At 38.3% G+C, this 25,903-nt stretch overlaps 2 protein-coding genes across 5 annotated transcripts; both read left to right on the top strand.

Moving 5' to 3' along the window:
- Window positions 1-104: 104 nt before the first annotated feature.
- Window positions 105-3,089, top strand: LOC145047326 (uncharacterized). Of its 2 annotated transcripts, none has more exons than XM_078995584.1 (6): window positions 105-566; window positions 1,134-1,228; window positions 1,319-1,460; window positions 1,541-2,402; window positions 2,490-2,550; window positions 2,620-3,084. In XM_078995584.1, exons 2-6 carry the CDS (start codon window positions 1,142-1,144, stop codon window positions 2,944-2,946), a joined length of 1,479 nt encoding a protein of 492 aa, XP_078851710.1. In that variant the 5' UTR covers window positions 105-566; window positions 1,134-1,141; the 3' UTR covers window positions 2,947-3,084. The 2 variants fall into 2 exon arrangements, with proteins under 2 accessions (XP_078851710.1, XP_078851709.1); XM_078995583.1 differs by lacking the exon at window positions 105-566 and adding an exon at window positions 634-1,036 and having other exon boundaries at window positions 2,620-3,089.
- Window positions 3,090-21,699: 18,610 nt separating this feature from the next.
- On the top strand, window positions 21,700-24,287 carry LOC145047325 (uncharacterized). Of its 3 annotated transcripts, none has more exons than XM_078995582.1 (4): window positions 21,700-22,182; window positions 22,633-22,725; window positions 22,813-23,584; window positions 23,674-24,287. In XM_078995582.1, the coding sequence occupies exons 3-4, from the start codon at window positions 22,875-22,877 to the stop codon at window positions 24,002-24,004; spliced, it is 1,041 nt and encodes a 346-aa protein (XP_078851708.1). In that variant the 5' UTR covers window positions 21,700-22,182; window positions 22,633-22,725; window positions 22,813-22,874; the 3' UTR covers window positions 24,005-24,287. The 3 variants fall into 3 exon arrangements, with proteins under 3 accessions (XP_078851708.1, XP_078851707.1, XP_078851706.1); XM_078995581.1 differs by having other exon boundaries at window positions 21,700-22,471; XM_078995580.1 differs by having other exon boundaries at window positions 21,700-22,725.
- The last annotated feature ends 1,616 nt before the right edge of the window (window positions 24,288-25,903 follow it).

Here is a 25,903-nt window from a genome sequence, read left to right as displayed (position 1 = left end):
CATGTCCAGTAAAAAAAAAAACGTGTTTTCGAAACATTGTAATCACGCGCTTTTGAGCGTATGATACGCCTTTTTAGAACTTGATTAAAAATAAAAAAAATGAATTTTTTTTGTTTTTTTGTTTTTGGAGCATGGTACTGTTTAGAATACAAGTGTAGTAGTAATGCACAGTACATCAAGTCATTTGATACTCATCAATCGGTTCTGTTAAATCTCCATTATCATAACTGACATGTCGCTGGCCCAATTTTATCCCTCTTGTCTCCTCACCACCGCTTCATTGCCATTGCCGTGTCTTTTTTTGCTTTTCTTCAACCATTTTGATCATGACTACACTCCACACTCTCTCAATCTCAGTGGGTTGGATTTGTTTTCAGTAGAAATTATTCACACTGACACCACCTCTTTACTGCCTTCAACCTGCTCGATGAAATGCCGCAACCAACGTCTAACTTGGACCACTTTATAACCATGCAAAAAAGTGGTGGTAATCGTTAATACGAACTGTGTTCTTCTAATTCGAGCTGGTTTCACTCAGGCGAGCTTCTAATTTCGTCATTTTAGAGGTTTGATTTTCTACTTTTGCTTCATTGAATTTCTTTTCTACTTGGATTTAGATGGCATTTTTGTTGGGGGTTTACGTATTGTTCCATTCTGTTGGTCTCATTTCGTGCTTTAGAGTTGGTATGATTTGCCTCTAATTTGGCCATGGATCGTTTGGTGCATTGGTGGGGGCGCTTTATAGTTCACCTTTTCACGTATTGTCTCATTCTCATGAGAAAAACAAGCTTTTCTTTACTCGGTTTTGGAAAGACAATTTGTGGGTGAAGGTCTGCATCAAAGATCATCACCGATTCATACTCCATTTTCGGAGATTAACTCACATATTAGAATTTGGAGACGTGTTGTTTAATTTTACGTAAAACGCAACTTTTTTCTGAAATAAACCGAGGTGACAAGATGTTGCCCTTCAATACATTATTCTATAATCCTAAACAAGTTTCAATCGCTTTGATATCCAACTTCATTACCTCTGGTTTGTGCTGTATATGCAACTGTGATACCATTACTATGTTACTTTCATTTGTTTATGAAACTTTATGCTGATTTTTCGTGTGTTGACTTTTGATCAGACCAAAATATGGACCCAAAAACATCGCTTCCTAGGAAAAGATTGGTTGCTATCAACAGTGAAGCTGAAATTTTTGTAAAAGGAAATGAAGAAGAGGTAGATTAAGAATTTCTTGTAGTTAATCATCTCAAAAGCCAAAATAGTAAAAGAAATGGTTTTTAAGATTGTTTTGCTTCTGTTATACAGAATCTTCTCTATGATAAAAAGGGAGCTTTAGAAGAAACTGTGAAAAACCTCCATGAACAGGTAGCTTGTCTTGTGTGTGAGTGTAATGCAAAAGATGAACTCATGGCTGAACATTTGAAAGCAGCAGAAGAAGCCATAGCAGGTGAGTGACTCTTGTAATTTCTTTATTTCATTTATATTTAATTTCCATATTTTCTTCATGAATTATTTTGATTCTTTTAGGGAGGGAAAAGGCAGAAGCAGAAGTGGCTAAATGGAAACAAGAACTAGAAGACACATTACAACATAATGTAGCTGCATATGAGAGATTAGTTCACTTAAATGCTTCATTAAAGAATTGCAAAGAGCAATTGAGTTGTATAAAACTAGAGCAAGAGCAAAGAGTAATCCTTGAAAGAGCACTTAAGAAATTAGAATCAAAATACACAGAAACAAGGAAAAAACTAGCAGACTTAACCCTTGAAAATGCTTTGCTTAATAAAGCCCTTGTTAAAAAAGAGGAAATAATCAAAGATGTAAGTAACCATATTTCCGAAGCAACTTCAGAGTATTTTGTTCTCAAGATGAGAACCCTAAATGCTGATGTGGCAAAACAAGAAACCGCAAGTCTAGAAGCCGAACGCCAGAGGCTTCGTTTGTTGGTGAAGAAGCGGGGCCCAGGAAATGGAAAGATAAAACCGGTTGATAAAAGTTTGAGTTTGATGATGAAGAAGTTGAGTGAAGTGGAAGAAGAAAACAGGATTCTTAAAGAAAGTTTACATGAGAGAGAGAATGAAATCCGGATTTTGAAAAGAGAAAAGGTTGAATGGAATCATGAGGAAAAGATTTTTGAATTGGAAAACAAAATTGTGTCTTTGGAAATGGAAGTTGAAAGAGTGAATGAGTTGAAGAGAAGAAATGAGGAGCAGTTTGAGAATTTGAAATTAATGAACGTTGATCTTGATCATCAACTTTCTGATTCTAAATTTAAAATAAAAGAAGCTCTTCGAAGGGTGTTTGTTTTAGAAATGGAGTTGGAGGATAGAAATCAACAATATGAAGGTTTAGAAACAACTTTACTTGAGCTACAACTTCAACTCGCAAGGTACACTTTTCTTTTTCATATTCTTTCATCTTCAAAATTTAAAAAAAAAAAAAAAAAAATCCTAATTTTTTTGAATATTTTATACAGTGTTTCCAGCAATAACGAGATCAAAGAACATCTCGAGCAAGAAATGAAGCTTCTTCAAATTGTAAGTTCCATCGTCAATTCAGACTGCGACTGTTACTGTGACCGTGACTGTGTGACTGTGACTGTGCAGGGATCAGAGATTACGAAAGAGTTGAGTCAGCATTCATCTTTACGGGATCATATGGCATCGGAGGATGGTTTTCAGAGGGAAGATGTTTTAAGATCTCCAATGATTAAAGACTTGATAAGTGTAACTGATACAAAAGATGCGTATGTTCCATATTGCAACACTTATAGTAGCTCATTTGGAGTGAAAAGTGTGGTACCTCAAGCTTTGCTAGTTGTACCATGGAAGAAGCAATTTAAAGTTACCGAGTTGCTTAGGAAGCTTCTATTTAGGAAGAAGAGGGGAGGCAACAAGAAGAAGCTTTGTGCGTTTGCTACGTATCATGTTTAGTGAAAAACAATGATGTTTAAGGTTGGGAGTATTGTGAATAATTGATGTTACAAATGATATTTTTTATGCATCCTTTCACCTCAAAAGAGAAAAAAAAAAGTTCAGTTATGATGGTTTGAGTTTTGGTTGGACAATGCACGATATTAAGAAAAAGACTAAATTATATATTTGAAAATTCTAAAATTACATAAACCAAAAGCAAACATTAATATTCAAACACCAAAACTATGGAATGAAAGCTTAAGCATTAATTCACATTTGATTTCAAACTATGTGATGTCACTCCTATTATTTGGAATAAAATTTTCCGTTGGTGGCATCTTCTTTTACCACATGTTTCTTTAGTTCGTTAGTTCGAGAATAATTTTCTTGGGTAGACTCGGTGAAATGTGTAGTGGTGTAAAGATCTTCTTTGAATGCAGTTTGTTTGAATATCGTTTTTGGGTGATTTGGAATTATATGAATTTGACGTTCTTTGGGTGATTTGGGTGATAAATGCTATAAATGCATTCAAAAGTAATGCATTTTACTTTAACTAAACTTTCAAGTATTATATTTCAGAAATGTATAATGTACCTCAAAATTATGTCTTTGGAGTTTGCTCTTCAACTTTTTTATCGCTTTAAAGATTCTACTTTTCTTTTAAAATGTTTTTTTATTTTATTTTATGAATCTCAACAATAATTTCACATTTTAGAAAACAAACGCAAATACAAAAACAAGAAGAAAGAAACATATATTTCTAATAGAAGCTTGTGGATTAAAATTAAAATTACAATCGTAAAAGCCAAAATTCAAAAATCAAATGTAGATGGACTATAAGGACATTCATAATGCATTGGATTTTATAGAGTTTTAGTGGATTGTCAGATCATCTTTTTATATTTCATACAACTCTATTAATATTTTGATAATGCATTGAACTCTACAAAGTTAATAGAACATTATAAAACCTTCTATAGTATTTATTTAAGAATTAAAAACTATTTTTTTTTTCTCCATTTAAGAGTTCAATCGTCATTAAACTTAAAATGCATTAATGCTAATTTGACATCTTATAATAGTAGAGTTTCATTTATTGAATGATAATTATATTTGTTACCTCATTTAACTCTTTAAGGCTAAACGGTGTGGTGCCAATGGCATCACACGTCCACCTCAATGATGTTGACACTTTTGCAATTTTTACCATCTTTAAAATACATTAGGGGGTGGTGTTGGGAGAGAGAGAGAGAGAGAGAGAGAGAGAGAGAGAATATGATTTTTGCCATCGATGGATAGTTACCACCGACAAAAAACACCACGGGACAGTGTTCACTGCCGGTAAAAGTTGTCACGTATGATTGTTGGTGGTGAAAACACTACCACACCCCACAGCCTAATAGAAATCATCCTTATGGATACTCTATGATTATACTTGTTTTGGTTCTAGAGGCTTTTTTTTTTTTTTTTTTTTTTTTTTAATATATATTTTTAAAATTTTATGAATATCTCATGCTATTAATGCTACTCTACTAAAACACAAAACATAAAGAAGGAAGAGTAACATACCTCTTATGTAACTCATAGCTTGTTTGCCACCTGTTTTATGGAGTAAGAATCTACACCCAACATAACGCTAGACTACATAGCGTGTAGGTCAACAAGGTTGGCCGTTGACTATTTTAACTAGTTTGACTTTTGGTCAATTATGAGGATTTAGGACTTGCAAGGGTAAAATGGTATTTTGCCCAAATAAGGATTTGCCATGGTATTTCTGGAAAGGGAACTTCCCTAACGAGGGTTTCCGGGCCAGCTTTCGCGCACCGACTAATCCCCCGCTGCAAACATAAAGCTTTGCCTCATGCCCTGGAGTCACTGCAGGCGAAACTCCATGGCCACAAGGGCTGAGTGGTGCCAGGATTTGAACATGAGTCAATAGGTTATCCACCATATCTTCCACATGCCTTACCAAGTCACCACAACCCAAGTGGTTATTGTCATGGTATTTTAGACTTGCTAAGTTAGGATAATTACCTTAATAGCCAATTATGGTTTGGTTTTGGTTATGTTTAGTGGGAGAGACTTCAACACCAACAACTCGTGTGTGAGATCTGTTTGTTGATTGATTGAGGTGTGTCTCTTCATTGTACTTATGGGTCGAAGACACGAATTCTGGCCCATTGGATTATGTTTGTAAGATGCTACCTGTCTTTATAACTCGTGCATGTGTTTGCATGTATGTTGGGTGGGGACCATTGTATGTTACAGACAGACATATTAATCGGATGGGGCCTGATGAATTTTGGGCGATGCCCAATGTTTGTATGACGTGTGGTATTTTGGGGAACTCACTAAGCTTTATGCTTACGGTTTATGTTTATGTTTTAGGTACTCCTGGTTCCAAAGGGAAGAGTTCGAGGTGATTGCATCGCATCCACCGGTGTTCCATATTTTATAACTTGTTTTTTTTACTCTGATAAGCATTTGATACAATTCTATATTTTGACGGGCTTTTAGAATGAAAGAATGGTTATTTTGGTCGACTTAAAAACAAAAAAAATTACTTAGTATTTTTGGGAGGTTAAAAGTTGGTATCAAAGCCTTGCTTTGAGGGATTTGGGCACACTTTTGAGTGTATCTGAACTTAAACTGAGGAAATGATAAAATTTCAAAAGAAAATGATTTTCAAAAAGAGGTTTTCATAAAGAAAATGGGTGCGATGCATGCAATCAACCGAACTCAAGTAAGTATTTCCCAAAATACTCATGCATGTTTATGTGTTTCAATATGTTTATACATGTATATCATGCTAGATTAAGACTAAGGATCTGCTCAAAATTGTTGCATGATAGAATGCTATGAGAGATGCCTTTGTATGACTGTTATATACGCCTTTAGAATTGCAGGCTAGTATGAGTTGTAGGGTTTGAAGGCTAGGATTGCCATATTAGGCGATGCACTAGTTTAGTATAACGTCTCAAAAATTATTACCAAAAATTTCATTTTAATTGTAATAAAAATCATCACCCCAAATGTGTTTTTATAAAACCATACAAAAAAATCAGAGTATGCTAATCAACAAATTCAATACATCAGAGTTATATAAAGTGGAAATTATAGTGTGTGCAATGAGGTCATCCCGAGCTCTTCCCCTTCGAACCAGATGTACCTGAAAATAAGTTGAAAACCGTACGCACGAAGCATAATGAGTTTCCCAAAACACCACATACCATACATATCAAACATATAACGGGCCCCGCCAGGCATCGGGTCCCGTCCGACATCGAGCCCCACTCAGAACAGATCTGTTAATAGCATGAGATGGGCCCCGCCTCATCAAATTCATCAGGCTCGCCTGGCATCGAGGCCTGCCCGGTATACATACAGACACATAAACACATGCAAGAATCACGAAGATAAATAACATACACACCACTTATAGGCACTTTCTAGTATACATATCACATAACATACATGCAAGAGTCATGCAGACAACTAACATCCTAATCTTAACAAACCATAGGTCAACATTGGTGTCTTAGATAAAAGCTCGGACTACCGACCCGAAAAATCCCTGTGCTAACATCATCAAATAATACCCAATTAATAATTGGTCCACAACCCATAGTTGGAATCCTAGTCCGATGTGCAACACTCAGGGTAAAAGTCCATTTTATCATTTCCTCACTTGGCCCAAAATTTGAGGCCTAATCCAATAGCAATGAAAAGCCCAATATGTACCAACTTTCTAAATGGGCCCAAAACCCATCATGGGCCTAATCCAAGAAGGCCCAACCATGTTTAATTGTGAGCCAAGACCATGTTGGGACTGAATTTTGATTTGTTGACTTTGACTTCCATTGACCGTTGACTTTTGACCAAGTTTGACATTGGGCCAAACTTGAGGGTTTTGGCATATTATCTAAGATTTTATCTGGTTCTGGTATTGATAGCTCAGAAAGCGGGTAGGGCAGCAGCTAAGGATTTCTTCCGGGGAGCTTCTACATTCGATGTGAGTCTCCTCACCATACCAATTGGCCGAAGCAACCAAGGCCGACCCATTATATGTTATGTGGTATGTGGTATGCTAATTGATTATGTGGTATGTGTTATGCTAGTTGTCTTTGTGATACTTGCATGGAAGACCCCGGGGGGTTCCCGAGGCAGTTAGATATAAGACCATGTGGGGGTTCCCATAGCATTCTAGGCTAAGACCATGTGAGGGTTCCCATGAAACCCGGTGTAAGACCTTGGATGGTTTTCATGACATCCTTAGTTAAGACCATGTGGCGGTCCCCATGACAGTGGGCTAATACTATGTAGGGGTTCCCATGGCACCCGGAGTAAGACCTTGGTGGGTTTCTAGGGCATCATTATATGTTTGTATGTGTGGTTTATATGGTAGTGGGCTAAGACCATGTGGGGGTTCCCATGGCACCCGGAGTAAGACCTTGGAGGGTTTCCATGACTTCCTTATATGTGTATATGCATGGCTTATGTGATTGATATGGTTTATGTGATTATGTAGATTGTGTGGGGTATGTTATGAGGAACTCACTAAGCTCCGTGCTTACAGTTTTTTTATTGTTTCAGGTATCATTGATTTGGAAAGGAAGGACCGACTTGATCGCAGCGCACACACCCGTGTTTTCTGCATATGTGATGTTGGGATGTAACTCTGATAAACGTTTTAATTAATCAATGTTTTTTAATGGTTGGATTAAGTAACATGCGTGTTTGACTATAATGAAAAATGAAATTTTTACCCTGGATTTTTGGATCATTACAAGTTGGTATCAGAGCCTTGTTTTGAGGGATTTAGACATACTCTTGAGTGTGTTTGAACTTAAACTGAGAATTTGGTAAATTTTTCAAAAGAAAAAAATATATATACTTTGAGAAAAGAAACTTTCTAAGATAAGAAAAGGGTGTGGTGCATGCAATTAGTCGAGCTCAATTAAGTTTTCCCAGAATACCCATATATGTTATCTATTATGAATTGATTTATGAATCTGAGAATCGCATGCTAGTTAGGGCTAGGAGAGATGCCTTTACATGTTGTATGAGCTGGTAGACGTGCATGTTAGTATTAAGTAGTCAGCGATACATTGGCCTGATATGTGATGCTTGTAGCCTTGGGGATACCGGATGCTATGTCGGATTGAGAATGACTATTGGTATTAGTAACTGCTAAGTGTATGCTTTAAAAAATTATATACGGTTAGGATCTTATAGCCTTAGAATAATTGATTTGGCCTTATTTTTCGTTCCTTGTCTGGTTGTGATTATAGGGTAGACTCTATTATTCGATAATCTATTAGATCATGTTTTGTGTATATTCTGCATGCATAAGCAACCAACAGTGAGGGTGGATTTGGATAACATGAGTTGTGATATGTGGGTTGAATGTTCTATGATAGTTTCATGGGTTTCAGAGTTACTGCATGAATGTTGCTTGCTTTGTGCTTTGTGGAACTCTTGAGTGATGGGAGTCAGCTACTAAATGAATATGACGATATTCAGGAGGTGGATGGCTAACATGATGAGGAGTTCTTCAGCAGCTGATGGCAGGGTGAGGTCGGAAACCTAGGAAAGCCTAGGATATACTCCAGTGAGTTTAGTGAGGCGATTTGGCGAGGTTGGTGCTTTGGTTTAAGGAAGTGACTTAGAGGATTCGAGAGGATTGCTGAGGAAAGTATGGATAGGTGTGAAAGGTAGTATTGGGCCCGTACTATTGAAAGCACAGGATCCATACTCGAATCGGTGAGAGTCTTGGAGAATCTAAGAAGCTTATGGGAAGGAGAATTGTTGGTGCTGCTTGGACCGTGGGAATAGTTGCTTTGCAGGATGAGGATGAGCATGCATAGGGAAGGACCATGGTTTTGTATAGGCTCCGGCGGTGAGCCAGTCAGAGGAAAGAATTCCAGGGTTTTGAGTTCGCATTGGATTAACGAGAAGAAAAGGGTTTTCTGCACTAGTCCTTACCCCATAGGGGCTAAGGTTTGGTTCGCCTTGGATCTCTTGTATCGGGCAACAAGGAGTTGTTGGGGATTGATTGTGCAATCTATTGCACTTTCGAGATTGGAGACTATTTCTTGGGAGTAGTTTGTAGCCCTGGTTAGGGTTGAGTTTGCTCCAACTATTGCAGTTCAGCCGTTGATGATTGACCTGGTGAGGGTGTCAGGGTGCCAATCCCTGAATGATATGAATCCCAAAGTCCGAGGGCGGGAGATCGATTTGGGGTACCTTGAGGAGATAGGATCAGGTCAGGTGCATTTAGTGGCAGGTCTCGGGAAGAGACCCAAGACTTCTGAATAGGGTTGGAGAGGCCTACAGGGCCGGGGTCAGTGTAGCACGTGCGAGAAATGCACAATGGAGCTTGCCAATCCAGAAGTATGGTTTGCTACGAGCATAGCAGGTTGATCATGTCAGTAGAGATTATTCTCTAGGGGAGGCAAGGGAAGCAGTGCTCCAGCATGTGGTTCGGCAGGTGTGTTATCGTTTACAATTTTTTTGGTTGTTATCGGTTTCTTGTTGCCTGGAATCTTATAGTATGTTGGGTTCACGTTATCTTTGGTTTGTGATTATGGCATCGTTGGGTTGTATCTTCAGGGGGTATCTTATGTCTTTTGCATGTTGTGAATCATTAGTGGGTGATTTAAGAGTCATTCCTCGTATAACACGCTCCAAGTGTTCGTTTTTATGCTGGGGGTAATCGGGATTGGTTTAGGGGCGTTGTATGGAGGGTTTACGGTCAAGATTCATCAGGTTAACTCTTCCGTGTCGTTAGGATTCAGTAGTTTTTCCAGTCATGTTTATTGGCGTTTAGGGGAAACTAGGAAGGTGGTCCATTGATGAGGTTTTAGTTTCATAATCAATTCTGAGGGTTGCAAGTGTTGGGTGTAGTATCATCTAAAGTATTTGGGATCAGTAGTGTTGTTTGGCTTCAAGAAATGTTCAGTAGACTGTTGAGGGGGGGGGGTTAAGAAGGATTGGTGAAATCCTTCTATTATCGTGTTCTGTGAGAACTTATCGAATCAAAGTGGGGGAGAATCATTCAGGTATTCAGGAGCATGAGCGATTATGAAACTAGCATGGGTTTCGTATCCCCGTCAGGGAGGAAGGCGGCCCAAGTGGCCGTTTGGTTTGAGGGTTGTATGAGTTGGGAGTTCGGTAAAACTCCCCAGCATATGAATCACGTCTTCTTGGTGCTTGATAGCATAATTTGGGGAATTAGATTGGGGTTCCAATCATGAATTGGGTTTATTTTGGGTGTTCGGTCAAGTTCGTGCTCGACTTTGTGTGTGTTTAGAATTGATATATTAGGGGTAATGCATTAGGTTGCGGTTTTATTAGGGTAAAAGTGTTGTAAGATTGCAGGGGAGCCGTAACATTCACTAACGGTCAGTTTGGGTGAAAGTGTTGTAAGACTACGGGGGAGCCGTAACATTTACTAGTAGTCAGTTGGGGGTGAAAGTGTTGTAAGACTACGAGGGAGCCATAGCATTCACTAGTAGTCAGTTGGGGGTGAAAGTGTTGTAAGACTATGGGGGAGCTGTAGCATTCACTAATAGTCAGTTGGGGTGAAAGTATTTTACCACGAGGGAGACATAACATTCACTAGTATTCAGATAGTGTGGGAAGTGTTGTAACGCCCTGTTCCGAATCGATTCCTAATTCGAGGCTACAGCCTGAAGAGCGGTCATCATAAGGATTAGGTCCTTCAAAAGGTAATATTTAGGCCCATTTGGATGTGGGTAATGTAGATATGTGACCCATGTGACCCAATAGTTCGGTTTACACTTTGGAGTCAAAGGGTAAAATAGGAATGTAATGTTTATTTTATGAATTATGGATTTTAGTTTGATGTTTTTTAAGTAAAAAGTAATTATATAAGGTTGTAGAGCTCCTCAACACCTTTCCGTGGATATAAAGCACGTCGAAAACGAAATTAGAACGAAGAAGTTATGACCGTTTGAAGTTTGGGTGGTTTTAGGCCAAGCTGAGTACGCTGGGCGTACCAGGAGTACGTCGGGCGTACACAATCAGTGCCCAAACCCTATTTTCTTGGTTTAAGCCCTATTTAAGCTCCTTAACTCCTCCAAACCCACTCCATTCTTAGCCTCTATCCCTCCAACACCCCTTTCATGAAACCCTAACTTTAGAAGAGCCTTGTGAGCTAAAATAAGGTGATTTTGAGTGCTTTGGAGTATGCATGATGCACCTAGGAGAAGAATGAACTTAGTGTAGAAGTTTTTATTGCATTGGAGCTTGTAGATTTGGACTTTGTTCACCTTGATCTATCTTCTAAAGGTATAAAGTTTGCATCTTGATGATGCATTTGTTAAATCTAGCTAGTTTTCGATGTTATGAGCTTTTTGTCATTTTAGTGCATAATGTTTAGATCTTGAAAGTTTGTGACCTTGTTATGGATAAAGTTGGAAACGTTATCCATCTAAACATCATTGTGATTCAGATATGAAGGTTGGAGACTTGGACTTAATGGATTAAGTGGAAAAAGATGCATTTTGGTCCCATTTGATGCTTAAAGGCTAGATCTTGGTGGTTTGGACCATTCTAACATATAAATTTGGAAACTTTATCCATTATGGAGCTTTTAGGATCAATAAAAATGTAATCTTGATCCTTCTATACCTTCCATGAGAGTATCATGATGTCTTAATGTATTAATAAGTTAAGGTTTTAGCTTTTGGACCTTTTCTAGACATGGAAAGTCATAAAGGTGGAAACTTTATGACTTAGAATGATGTTGTGGGACTAGATCTAAGTGTTGGATGAAAGGAATTAAGAGATTAATCACTTAAAAGATTAATCACTTAAGAGATTAATCCACCGGTGCATTTGATTAGGGGGGCTCAGGCCGAGGGTGTTCGAGAGGAGAATTGGTGGATTGAGAAGATCAGGTGTGAGATTACCAGATTTATGTCAGACAATCGTGGTTTGTTGACCCTTTGCATCCGGGGGGCCACCAAGATGTATCGGGATCTGAGATTGAGTTATTGGTGGTCGTGTATGAAGAGAGATATCGTTTGGCATATAAAATGGTGCTTGACCTGCATGATGGAAAAGGTCGAGCATCAGAGGCCTCATGGCAAGCTGCAACCTTTGGAGGTTCCCATGGAGAAATGGGAGCATATGTTGATGATTTTTATCACAAAGTTGCTGAAGACGGCAAGGAATTTTGATGTTATTTAGTCATCGTGGATCGATTGACCAAGAGTGCCCATTTTGTGGCAATTCGGGAGAGTTCATTGTCTGAGAGTTGGTCGATGTGTATTTCGCAAGATTGTTTCTCACCATGGGGTTCGAGTCTCTATTGTTTCATATTGTGACGTTCGGTTCACCTCATGTGTCTGGTAGAAGTTACATGAGGAACTGGGCACGGGACTGCATTTCCGTATAGCTTATCATCCGCAGACCAACGGCCAGAGCGAGCGGACCATTCCGAATCTTAAGGATATGTTGCGAGCCTGTGTCATTGATTTTGGTGGGAGCCGGGACTCCAACCTACCGATTGTAAATTTCTCTTACAACAACAACTTTCATTCTAACATTGGTGCTCTGCCTTTTAAGCTGTTGTATGGGAGGATGTGTCGTACCCCAGTCTGTTGGGGTGAGGTTGGTCACCCGGTCATGGGTCGGACTGATGTGGTTTTGCAGACTACAGAGATGATTCAGCAGATCAGGTAGCGATTGCAGACTGCTCAGAGTCGGTAAAAGAGTAATGCCGATCGGCGCCGATCTGAGTTGGAGTTTCAGGTCGGTGACATGGTGTTACTGAAGGTCTCACCTTGGAAGGGGTGTGATCCGCTTCAGGAAGAGGGGAAAGTTGGGTCCCCGATACATTGGGCCATTTTGGATTATTTCCAGGGTTGGAAAGGTGGCGTATAGATTAGATCTTTTAGAGGAGCTCAGTCAGATCCATAGCATTTTTCATTTTTCACAGTTGTGGAAGTGCGTGCTAGAAGAGGATGCAGTGGTTTCATTGGATGACATTCAGGTTGATGAGTAACCAAATTATGTTGAGAGGCTAGTGGCGGTTCTAGAAAGGAAGGTAAAGAATCTGCGGAACAATGAGATACCTTTGGTAAAGGTACAATGGCAACATCGGAAAGGATCTGAGTGAACTTGGAAGTCGGAGGCTGAGATGCGAGAGCATTATTCGGATTTGTTCACCGCAACAAGCTTTGAGGACGAAGCCTAACTCAAGTGGTGGAGAGTTGTAACATCCCAACTCTCAGGTATGAGATTTATGGCTTAAAAGACAAATTTTCCTTTGGAACTCGTCGAGTTGATGGCTTCAGAATCGACGTATTGGAAGCTCTCAACTCGACGAGTCGACGGCTGCTTATGAAACCCACATTTTTAGGGTTTTTTTCACCCTATTTAAATACCTTATGACTCATTGTTGGCCTCCCTTATCGTCCCCTCAGTCCAGAGAAACCCTAATTTATGCCCTATCTCTCATTTTGAGTGTGTGTGAGCTTGGAGTGTGATTTTTGGTGCTCTTTTGGAAGGAACTTGAAGCTTGAAGTGGATTGATTCAGAGGAAGGCTTTAGATTCAAGATTTTCATTGTTGTTGCAACCATTTTCAGGTATAAAGTTGATATCTTGATCATCCCTTTGCTAGATCTCTTCATTTGAAAGTTTATGGCCATTATTAGCTTATTTTGGGGCCATTCTTGGATTTGAGCATGTTATGAAGCTATGAATTCAAATCTGGACATCTCATGGACTATAGGGGATTAAAGTCGCTAACTTTATCAAGTCTTGGCCCTCCTTCAAGCTCTAAGTCCCTCAATAAGCTTTGTTTTAGTGTTTTAGCCTATTGATGCCATGAACGGACGTAAAGTTAGCAACTTTATGTGGTATTTCAGTTATAAGGGACCAGATCTATGGTTTGTGGCACTAGGTTCGCTTGGGAATTGGCTGAATGATTTAAGAATAGGAAAACTCGACGAGTTGCCTAGCCAAATCGGCAAGTTGAATCAGATTTTCCCATTTTCTGGATGCTGTAGAAATTCGATGAGTTGTTCTAACAAATCAATGAGTTGGTGCGGGTTTTTCTCGCTTTTTGAGTACTGAAGAAACTCGACGAGTCGATAGATGCACTCACGAGTTGGTTAAACATGGACTGTTGACCTTGGCTATTGACCTTGACTGTTGACTTTGACTTTGGCCATGGTTGACCAAGTTTGACTCTGAGGGCATTTTGGGTATTTGGAGGTTTTGATAGAATGGTTATATGGTGGTTGTAGGTTGTTGAGTTCGGAGTTGGATTGTACCGGTTCAGCACTACTTGTGAGGTGAGTCTTGCTCACAATACTTTTGGGTCGAAGGCACCAAGGCCGACCCATTGGATTGATATACCATTAGTTATTGATATGCTGAGTATGAATTAGATATGCATGCTAGTTTGATAAGTTATTCTGGTAGACCTTTAGGACTACCTTTAATACTATCTGATTATCTGTATGTGTATTTATTTGTTATATGTCGACATGTTGTGTGGGTTGGGTTGAGGTTGTACTGCTCCGTACGGTAGCCAACAAACCTTGGAGTATGCCTGATATGAGCTGAGGGCCAAACAGGGCATGCTAGAATCATACTGAGGACTCATAAGTATTCCAGATACAAGCTGAGAGCCGGACAGGGCATGCCAGACTCGTACTGAGGGCTAATCATTTATATTTGTGACATCCCCAATTTCACGGCCAGAAAAGACCGATTTGTTTATGCTTTGTTTTTAAAATCAGAGCAATCGTTTAAAGAAAACAGTTGCGAAATTTGTTCCCAAAACAAGATATGATAAAATCTTATCAAAACATTTCTCAAAGATAATGTATTTTCATTAAATAATAAAACCTCGGTATGTCATGTTCCGATACAGACACATAAGCATAAACATAACATACATTCATTTACTCTAGTGATTTACATATCCTTTAATCTCTCGGTGCAAAGCAGCTTCGTATCGATACCTGTGATACAATTAAACTGAGTGGGTCAGGCTTGGGAGCCTGGTGAGCATATAGGGTTTTCAACCCACAATAATATAATTATTATATTTAATTATCAAACTATCAACCCAATTACGCATCCCCATGATCTTCTTTTAATCTTCCCTAAAATATTATCCTAAGGGTCATCTCTTATATCATATTTACCGCTCATCTCCTTACATCTTATATCCTTATATGCTTGTTCCTAAGAACTTTTCCTAAGGATCATCGCCTACATTGCATAGACAATACTAATTCGGGGATCACTCCCTCAATATATGTCTAGTAAGGGTTAGGGTATCATCGCATGATTACACAGCCACAACATCGCCTGGACTCGTAAATCATAATAAGGGTTAGACTATCATCGCATGAATACGTAGCCACAACATCACCTGGACTCGTAATTCACAGTAAGGGTTAGTCTATCATCGGATGAATACGTAGCCACAATGTAACGAACAAAAATTTCAAAAAAATTTGAACTTTTAAAAAACAACCCATTTTAATAATGTTATTACAAAAAGGTTTTCAATACATTTATTATCAGAGTATTCCCAGAACCATATCATAAAACACAAACTCGAGGAGCGGTACGATCACGCCTTTGCCTTGCCACGGTCTCCTGAAGAACCTGAAAAACATTAAACCACAACTGTAAGCCCGAAAGCTTAGTGAGATACCCCCAATATACCAACCATATATACCATACACATAACATGCTATATCATATCGAATCACAGAACAACCATGCATATCGGGTCTGCTGTGTGACTGGTCCGCCGCACCGGCCAACAGTACACCTGGTCCACCCTCCGCGTCTATCCATATACATCGAGTCTGTAGGGTGGTTGGTCCGCCCGCACCGGGCCTTCAATCCACCTGGTCCACTCTCTGAGTCTACAGTATGTCTGGTCCGCCCGCACCGGGCCTTCAGTCGGCCTGGTCCACTCTCTGAGCCTCAGCACGTCTGGTCCGCCCTCGTGGGGCCTACAGCCTATCCGGACCGCTCGCTGGGCCTTCGGAATAACCGGTCTGCCCTGGGTATGTTGGCCTACAGCACAAAGCAGGTCCCGCCTCAACCTAACCCCAGTCAAACAATCATTTGCACATAAACATACAATCACATAACAATTCATATTCAATCAAACCGATCTAGCAGATCACGTAACACAACATACTCTAAGCAGGATACCGACCTAACCGATCACTAGCATAGCATCATCCTATATACCAGGATTCCGACCTTAACCAGGTCTCTAACAAATACCATCCTAACTACCAGGATGCAAACATAGTAAAACATCAACATAACAACAAGACCCGGATTACAATCCGATAAAGGGCCGGCCCTGGTGCCTTAGACGCTGTTGATATAGTAAGGATAACTCACCTCGCAACTGCTGATTGAAAAGGATAAGATCACGCTGCTGCAACCTCCGACCCGAACTCCACCAATGTTAATACCCAAAAGACTGAATTCAATAAATACCAATAATGCCCAAATTACCCCTGGAAGACAACTGGTCAACCCTTGGTCAAAGTCAAAGTCAACCTATGACTAACTCACTCGTTGAGTCCACCCAATGACTCGTCGAGTCCCCATACTTAGAACTTCCCAATCCACGACTCAACTCGCCGAGTCACCCCGAGACTCGCCGAGTCTCGTAACTCTGAGTCCTCTCGCACTCAACTCACCGAGTCCTCCCTTGACTCGCCGATTCATGACTCAACCAGAAGAATATTAGGACCTCACGACTAGACTCAACGAGTCCAAGAACAGACTCGCCGAGTCCGAGGCTATCTTCAACCTACTCGCCGAGTTGTTCTTCCAACTCGCCGAGTTCCAATCCATCTTCAAGCAACTCGCCAAGTACACCTTTGTGACTCGCCAAGTACCACTAGTTCTTAACCCATACAGAAGCTTTTCAGGCCATGCAATCGATCCAAAACGTAGATCTACCCTTCTACAACCCTTCTATCACGTAAAGTGGCAAACTTTACGTGAATCCAAAGAGATCTAGGCATTTTACACTCTAGGCTAGGGTTTGGGACAAGATGGCTTCACCAGTCACTCATTAACAGGGACTTTAATGCACTCTAGACCTCCTCCACTTCAGATCTGAGGTAGCAACCTTAGATCTATCATTAAAACTCAAGATACCACAATCTAAGCTTCCCACACAACCTAAAAATGATGAATCTAGAAGAACACAGCCCAAGAACGAGATATTACCTCAAAATGAAGCCCCCCAAACAGCAAGTAATCCGAATCTAAGCAAAGCCCCTTGCTCCAAGCCTCCTAACTCTCCAAGATCTTCTTCCAACTTTCTTCTCCAAGGCTCAAATACACTCAAAACCTTCATAAACGCGTATTTAGGGTTTCTGGACTTCAAGGGAAGGTAAGGAGGCTGGGGAAAGGGTATAATGTCCTTTATATAGGGCTCATCCCCCGAATTTAGGGTTTTCTTCACACAGCGCCTACTCGCCGAGTCCAGCCTTGGACTCGCCGAGTTGGCCACTTAACATGCGACCTGAGTCGCGACCCTACTCGCCGAGTCCTCCCATGGACTCGCCGAGTTGCCCTTCAAATTTACACTTTGTACCCCGAACTTGCACCCCTAGACTCGGGATGTTACACACAACATCGCCTGGACTCGTGATTTATAGTAAGGGTTAGAGTATCATCGCATGAATACGTAGCCACAACATCGCCTGGACTCATAATTCATCACCTACAGGTTATGAGCCTGCTGGTGTTTCCACGGGGTCATCTAGAATAGTCCGTGGTCGCCATCTATACTCTGGTAGATGACTACATCGCCAAATTGCCACATCACCGATCAAGGTTATGGTATCTCCTCTCATCTCACATCACCTATTTATCATCACCTTTCTATCATCACCTATTTCTCATCACCTAATTATCATCACCTATTTCTCATTACCTAATTATCATCACCTATTTCATCTAATTCATCTACCCATGTTCTACCCAACATATTTGTAGATATAAAATACATATACATATTAACTCATTTAACACCTATATAAAACATCCATTCCAAACTCATCTCAAATGTACAAAATATATAAACACATAGCACGTATTTCATAGCAAATACTTAATATATATGTTAGAAGAAAGTGACCACACACTCACACATATAAACAACAATATATATATACATAGATGAAAGTGACTATACACTCACTTGATCAGAAGATGATCCAAAAGCACTACGACTTGTAGAAGTAGTATTCTTCGGTGAAACCGGGATCACTTTACACACCGGGTTTCTCGCGGGCAGAGCTTCGGCTCGGAAACTCTTTTCTTCTCGGGATATTCGGACTTCGGGACTCGCTTCGGGTCTCGGGATTGATACCGGGGCTTCGGGGGGTTAAAATTGCACGTAAAATGATGTAATATGGGAGAGAGAAGAGAGATTTGGCAACCACAAACGACTGGCCCTTCAAATCTATTTATAGGGCAAAACTGGCCCTTACCACGCCGTGGGCTTGATCGTCACTGCATGCGTCATCCCAAGTTGCATCTGGGGTACTCCCGGTGGTTTCAGGAGACTTTCCACGTCGTGGCACTGTTTGCCACGTCGTGGTCTTTGACACAGCTTTGGGGTTCGCGCCCCGAACTTCAGAAATTCATAACTTTCACATACGAACTCCGTTTTCGACGTTCTTTATATCGACGCGAAGGTGAGATTATGATCTACAACTATCGTTTAGACTCCATTGGCTAATTTTGAATTTATTTTTAATATATTTTAAGTATATTACTTATATATTATCTTTAGTAGGCCGGAACAGGAAAACTTCGTTCGAAATTCATAACTCCTTCATCTGAACTCCGTTTCCGTCTGTCTTTTTATTGTTGGACTACTATCGAAGACATCTTCGACTATCGTTTAGATCACTAAGGATAGATATCTATCTACCTTAGATTCACTATTTACGTCGCGCTGGGTCGCACTGGGTCATGCCGGTTCTGTCGCGAAAGTTCGACAGGTCATAAGTTCTTCGTTATAACTCGGATTTTGGCGTTCTTTATATGCACGGAAACCTTGTGACATATACTAAAACTTGGTTAAGATTAATCCTTCTAAATAATCTTCCATAAAAAAGTCTTTTTTGATGCTTATCGTCTCTAATTTGACTAGCCCGTAGAGGTGAGCAAACCCGAACCAAGAAACCGAGAAACCGACAAAAACCGACGAAACTGAAACCGAAAAAACCGAAACCGAATCAAAACCGATGGTGTGGGTTTTAAATTTGTAAAAACCGACTTTCCGGGTTCGGTTTCGGTTTTGCCCCCAGAAACCGACCCAATAACCCGAGAAACTGACCCCTCTTTAAAACCGAGAAACCGACCTAGCGAACCCGCAAACCCGATGCTTTTAAGTATTATTTTATGTTTATATATATATATATATATATATAAGAAGCTTAGGTGTTTTTTTAATTATTTAACTAATTGTTACATTTCTGGAAAATGGGTTCAAACCCAAAACCCATGGGTTTAAACCCAGAAACCGTAAGTGTATGGGTTGAACCCAAGAAACCGCCCAAACCGATATTAGAAACCGAGAAACCGAACCGACCAGAAACCGACCCTATTGGGTTCTGAAAACCAGAAACCGATCATTTACGGGTTGGGTTGGGTTGGGGTCCAAAACCGACCCAAACCGACCCATGCACAGCCCTAAGCCCGGATCTACGGGCGTTACAATATTCCATTCCGAGGACTGAGAGAGCAAGCCAGACATAAGCTGTGGGCCCAAGGGCAAGCCAAACTTATGCTGTGGGCTCGATATCAAGCCAGATATGTGCTGAGGGCCACACAAGGCATGTCAGACTCATACTGTTAGCTCAGGGGTAATCCAGTCTGTAGAGCTGTGGACCCATTACATGCTATTATTATGTGTATTATTTGTATGTATCGGTATTTTGGGGGAACTCATTAAGCTTTGTGTTTACAGTCGTGGATTTTGTTTTAGGTACTTCAGATGATCGCGAGAATATGAATGCTTGATCATGCACCTCCTCATATTTTATGTCATGATTTCTGAGATTATTCTGATGATAAACTATTTTGAAAACAATTTGTAATAAATGGTGGCTTATGGATATTTTAAAAAGTTTAAAATTTTTATGAATTTTATGGATGTTACACAAATAGATTTAGCGAAGAAAAATAAAGAAAATAAATATCTAAATATAACTAGGGTCTAAAATAAGTTACTATAAAATATAAGGGCTAAAACTAACATAAATTAGAGAAAGATTGAAAGGTTAGAGAATAATAAGTTGTGGAGGTGAACAATGAAAATGTTATAAATGAAAAACAAATTATTTTATTTGTCCACCGTTAGTCAATCAACTTATTTTTGTTTACTTTTAGGCGATAGACTTTCTAGAATCATATTACTTTGGTCTCTTTAACCGACTATAACTCTTAACTAACTTACATGACATTTTTAAAGGATATATATTAAAACTTCATTTGAAATGCCACCCCTTACTTTCGAATTAATCTAACTAGCTAAGGAAGACTATATATGATATAGATAGATGGGATAATAATTAGGACAATGTTCTCAAATTATATCAATTAGAAAGTAGGTTTCTTGTCATAGCCTATTAGTTGTGTAAGATTTCATATTAACTCCCTAAAAGAAGCTCTTATGGAGAAATAAAGACTTTAGTATCTATCGACTTATATGATTGTGTCACACCGATATACAATACAACAACACTTTCTTTCAAAGACGAGGACTTAACAAGGATAAACATAGATGTGTCAAGTTGAGGAGGTGTTAGACGATGACTTTGATAACATGTAAAATAGATGTGGATTCCAATATTATCTCTCCAAAAGAGTTCATTAGGAGATATGAGAGACTCCAACATATATAGAGACATAAATGACCATACCACATCAATGTGTAAAGTTGGAATGTCTTTTGTTTAGTTTCCATTTGATAGTTTCTGTTTGAGAAAGTAATGTTTGGGAAAGTTTTCTGATTGGAAAGAAACCTGACTATTTGATTGTACATCTGGCTGACCGTGCTGAATGATGAAAAATGATTATATTACCCTGTTGTTCTATACTGTGATGGCTGAAGTTGTTGAATAATTATAAAAACATACAATTGTCATATAAATCAAATTTATACAATAATCATTTAAAAATCCAAATACAACTTGTCATACAAAGTAATTAAACATAAGTCAATTAAAATCCAAATAGAATGTCGATTATATTGTTTTTATTTTATTGTTTTTCAATGTGATGTTATGTTGTTATTTTATAACCCAATGTGTAATTCTTGATCTGATTTATGTCTGATAGTGGTTTGATGAATAAGATTTTTTTAAATAAATTAGAATGATGGTGACATGTAATAAAAACAATTAATCGAATAAAAATAATTAAAAGAACTTAATTAAAAAAAAATTAATAATACATTAAAGTAATATTTATTAAATTGTTAGAACGGTAGAACCTCATGTTTGTTGACAACGTTAGATACCATACCCAATTTGATTTCCCTACAAGACCGATTGGAGTTGTTATTTTAAAGGACTAAAATGTCAAAGTCAAACTTTTAAATATCATGGCATCTTATCTTTGATAAAGTATTTCTCCAAATCATTAAAAAAAATGTCACGGAAGCAGTTTAAGGGCTATAACAGTTTAAAAATAAACAAATGAAATAGTTTGTAGCTCGTTTATAATATTTTCCCTAGAGTTTAAGCTATGATGATACCAGGTTACATGGAAAAAGCACAAGATTCTGAAAAGTATATTATTAATATTTGCATAAAATACAAGTGCAAAGGACACCAACTCATTTGATTCTCGTCAGTCGGTTCTGTAAGTCTCCATGATCAAATATGACATATTGCTGACACAAAATTCTAGCCCTCTGCTCACCACCGCTCCATTGCTACTGCTTTTTCTTTATTTGCTTTTCTTCAACACTTATGATCATGGCTACACCTCACAATCTCTCAAAGTCCAATGATATCAGTGTGTTGGGTTCGTTTCGGCAGAAACTATTCGCCGCGACATCACCTCTTTATTTCCTTCAACCTGTTCGATGAAATTCCTCAACCAACTTCTAACTTGGATCGACTCATAGTCATGCAGAAATGGTGTTAGAGATCGTTAATCCCAATCAGCTTCTTGTAATCTAATCTTATTTCATTGAGGTGAGCTTCAAATTTCTCATCTTTCGAGGTTTATTTTTCTACCTTTGTTTCATGGGATTTCTTTTTTTACTTGGAATTTTTGTTGGGGATTTACGGATTGTTCCATTCTGTCGGTCTCTGTTCATACTTACGGTTTACATCTAATCGGCGATCCCCATCTGGCCGTGGGGACCATTTCTTTGCCGGTGGGGCGCGGTGGCGTTTACATTTCTGACGTATTGTCTCATTCAGTCATCTTCATGGGAGAACTAAGCTTTATTTGCTATGATTTTGGAAGGACAATTTGTAGGTGAAAGTCTGACATCATTGATCATCACTAATAATAGTCCATTTACGAACACTAAAGAAATATATAAATCATGACGATTGTTGTTTTACGTAATGAAAACGTTGACATAATTCGTACTTTCTTTTCATTTGTTCATACTTATTTGTGTATATGTGGATCAGAGCAAAAAGTTCGTCGTCTCTGTGAGTGTAATCCAGAAGATGAACTCATTGCTGAACATGTGAAAACAGATCAAGAAGCCATAACATTAACAGGTGACTCTTGTTTCTTTACTTTAATTTCATTTTTAATTTGCATAACTCCTTCAATTTACATCAGTTCTTTTGGAATTTTTAAAATAGAAAACCCCGAATCAGAAGTAGCTGTATATAAACAAGATCTAGAAGACACATTACAATAGAACATGGAGAGGGCAAATAAGAGACTAGAGTCCAAATACACAGAATTAACAAGGAGAAAACTTGCTAATCCAACAGTTGAAAACTCTCAATCTACCAAAGATTCTGTTAAGAAAGAGGATTTAATCGAAAATATAAGCAATCAAATGTCCAAAGAAACTACAGAGTATCATGTTCTCAAGAGAGAGCTCAAGATAAGAACCCTAAATGCTGACGTGGCAAAACAAGAAACTGCAAGTCTAGAAGCCGAACGCCAGAGGCTTCGTTTGTTAGTGAAGAAGCGGGTCCCGGGAAATGAAAAGACAAAATCAGTGGATAAAAGTAAGAGTTTAATGATAAAGAAGTTATATGAAGTGGAAGAAGAAAACAGGATTCTTAAAGAAAGTTTATGTAAGAGAGAGAATGAAATCCGGATTTTGAAAAGAGAAAAGGTTGAATGGAATCATGAGGAAAAGATTTTGGAATTGGAAAACAAAATTGTGTCTTTGGAATTGGAAGTTGAAAGGGTAAATGAGTCAAAGAGAACAACCGAGGAGAAGTTTGAGGATTTGAGATTAATAAATGTTGACCTTGATTATCAACTTTATGCTTCCAAATTCGAAATAAAAGAAGCCTTTCGAAAATTATCTGTTTTAGAAATGGAGTTGGAGGACAAAAGTCAACAATATGAAGAACTAGAAACAACATGTCTTGAGCTACAACTCCAATTAGCTAGGTATATATCTTTTTTTTTCCTTCTTTATATATTCTTTTATTTATAGAATTTGAAAAATTGACATGATGGTTTTGAAACATGTTATGTAGTGTTTCATGTAAGAATGAGGTAAGTGAAGATCTTCATAGTATAAGTGGCTATGAAGGAGTAAAAGAGTTGATTAATAACAAGAAGTTGAGGGAGCATTCTTCTATATTGCCCACGATCAAAGAAATTTTAACTACTAAAGAAACAAAAGATCTACATTACAACACGTGCAATAACTTGTGTAGGCTAAAGAATGTTGCACCTCAGGCTTTGACAATTGTACCAAGGATGAAGCGAAGTAAAGGTACCGAATTGCTATGGAAGCTTCTAATTAGAAGGAAGAAGAGAGGCAACATGAAGAAGCTTCATAGGTTTGCTACATACCATATTTAGTGTAAAGAAAGATGTTTGAGGTTAGGGTTGTGAGTAATTGATGTTTTAAATGATACTTTTGTTTACAAATAGGCAATGTTAGGCACTTAGAGATAAAATATTGGATTCTCTTTGATTAATTGTATTTAGGTTATATTACAAGGAAGACTAATAGGTAACCACATCCCTTTTTTACAAGCCTAAGGTGATAAGATAAAGATGAGAATGAAAAATTAATCATAACCTTATGTAAATACCACTACTAAAGAAAATGTATTGCAACTTTTTATCTGGAAATGTCATATGTTTGTGGAGAAATACAAAGCACATTGATGTGTTTTATAATTTTGTGTGAGAAGTTATTGCTAAAGGAGATTTGAAGGTGAGAAAATTTTCGACCCATGACAATCTTCTTCATACGACTAAATTTGAGTTCTTTACAAGTTAATTGATGTGTTGATGTAGCTTTGTTTTTCATGGGACTAAATTTTGACTTATTTACAAGTTAATTGATGTGTCGACGTAGCTTTGTTTTATTTACAAGTTAATTGATGTGTCGATGTAGCTTTGTTTTCATGGACGGTGTTTTTCGTTTTGAAGTACAGGTGGAGATATGTCAAATGATTCAATTTCCAGACTGGATGAATATTCCACTTCGCCAGTATACCCCAATAGCACTGACAGTTTTACTATGGTGCCCGTAATAACATCGACAACACTTGGTTTTTTCTAAACGTAGTGAAAAGTTTTCGATTTTTTTTTTCTATTGTCGTGACACTACTAAAATTTTCACATAACATCCTTACTATGAAATCTTACGTCCTCCTTTTTAGACCTGACGGTCTATGATACAGTGCTAATAACTCAAGCTAAAGCCACATAGCCCCTATAGGCCATAAGTAGAGGTGCACAAAGCCTGGTTAAAACCGGTTTTGTTTTTTTTACTGTTTTTCTAATTTCGGTTTCGGTTAAAATCTAATTGATTTGGTTGTTTTTTTGAAGTGAAAGCGAGTTTAAAAAAACAGTTCAGAAACAAAAACCGGGGTAAAAAACCAATCCATACTTTATAAAAAAAACTATATCTAACCGACGGTTCAGTTTTAGTAGAACATGTTATGGAAAAATCCGATCCGCTTTTATGTACCGATTAAAAGAAAGTGATTTTTTTCCCTATACCCATAAGTGGGCAAGTTGCCGACGACCTCACGAGCTAAAGACCAAGTAACATGGTGGGCAAGTAAAGTGGTGCACTTGATGTAACATCACATTAGACAACCAATTACACCTAATTAGTAATTAGTGGTCCATCTAAAATTCATGATTAGGATATTAGATAAGTGCATTAAGAGATTGTACAAGGGTTTTAAGTATTTATACAATTATGTACAACTACTTATGAAAATGGTAAAAAATATAGAAGTCGTATTTGATGTGTTTTTAGTTTTTCTCTCAAATGACAAGAAATTAATGTTCGAGAGTTGAGACTTTATAAGAAATAGAAATTGCTCCCTCCTGGCTTCGTGGGGAACACATGCAAAGTTTTGCTTACTATGTTCTAGTCACACAAAAGAAAAGTAATATTATTAATCGTTTTATCGTTTTATGTGTATTGTTTGGGAGACCAAACTTGGCAAATTAGAAAAGTATAGGGACCAAACCTGCAAATTTCTGTAAACTACGAGGACAACTTTTGTAATATTTTAAGCATATAGACTTTTTCTATAAAAAAAATAAACAATAACATTTTCTATAAATTCTGAGATGAATTTTTGTAATTTGTTTTCTACATAATGGCCATATCTATCAACATAGAAACATCTTAGAAATATAAACTATTTTTGTAAAAAATAAACTTCATAAGGACCTTTTCCATAAATTAAAAAATTGCACAAAATTGTAGGGTTAAACCTGTCAAAATAT

The sequence above is a fragment of the Lactuca saligna genome, chromosome 5, assembly GCF_052625555.1.
Source record: "Lactuca saligna cultivar CGN05327 chromosome 5, ASM5262555v1, whole genome shotgun sequence".
Taxonomy (NCBI): Eukaryota; Viridiplantae; Streptophyta; class Magnoliopsida; order Asterales; family Asteraceae; genus Lactuca; species Lactuca saligna.
The sequence above is the reverse complement of the archived record's forward strand: the minus strand, read 5'-3'. Positions and strand labels throughout refer to the sequence as shown.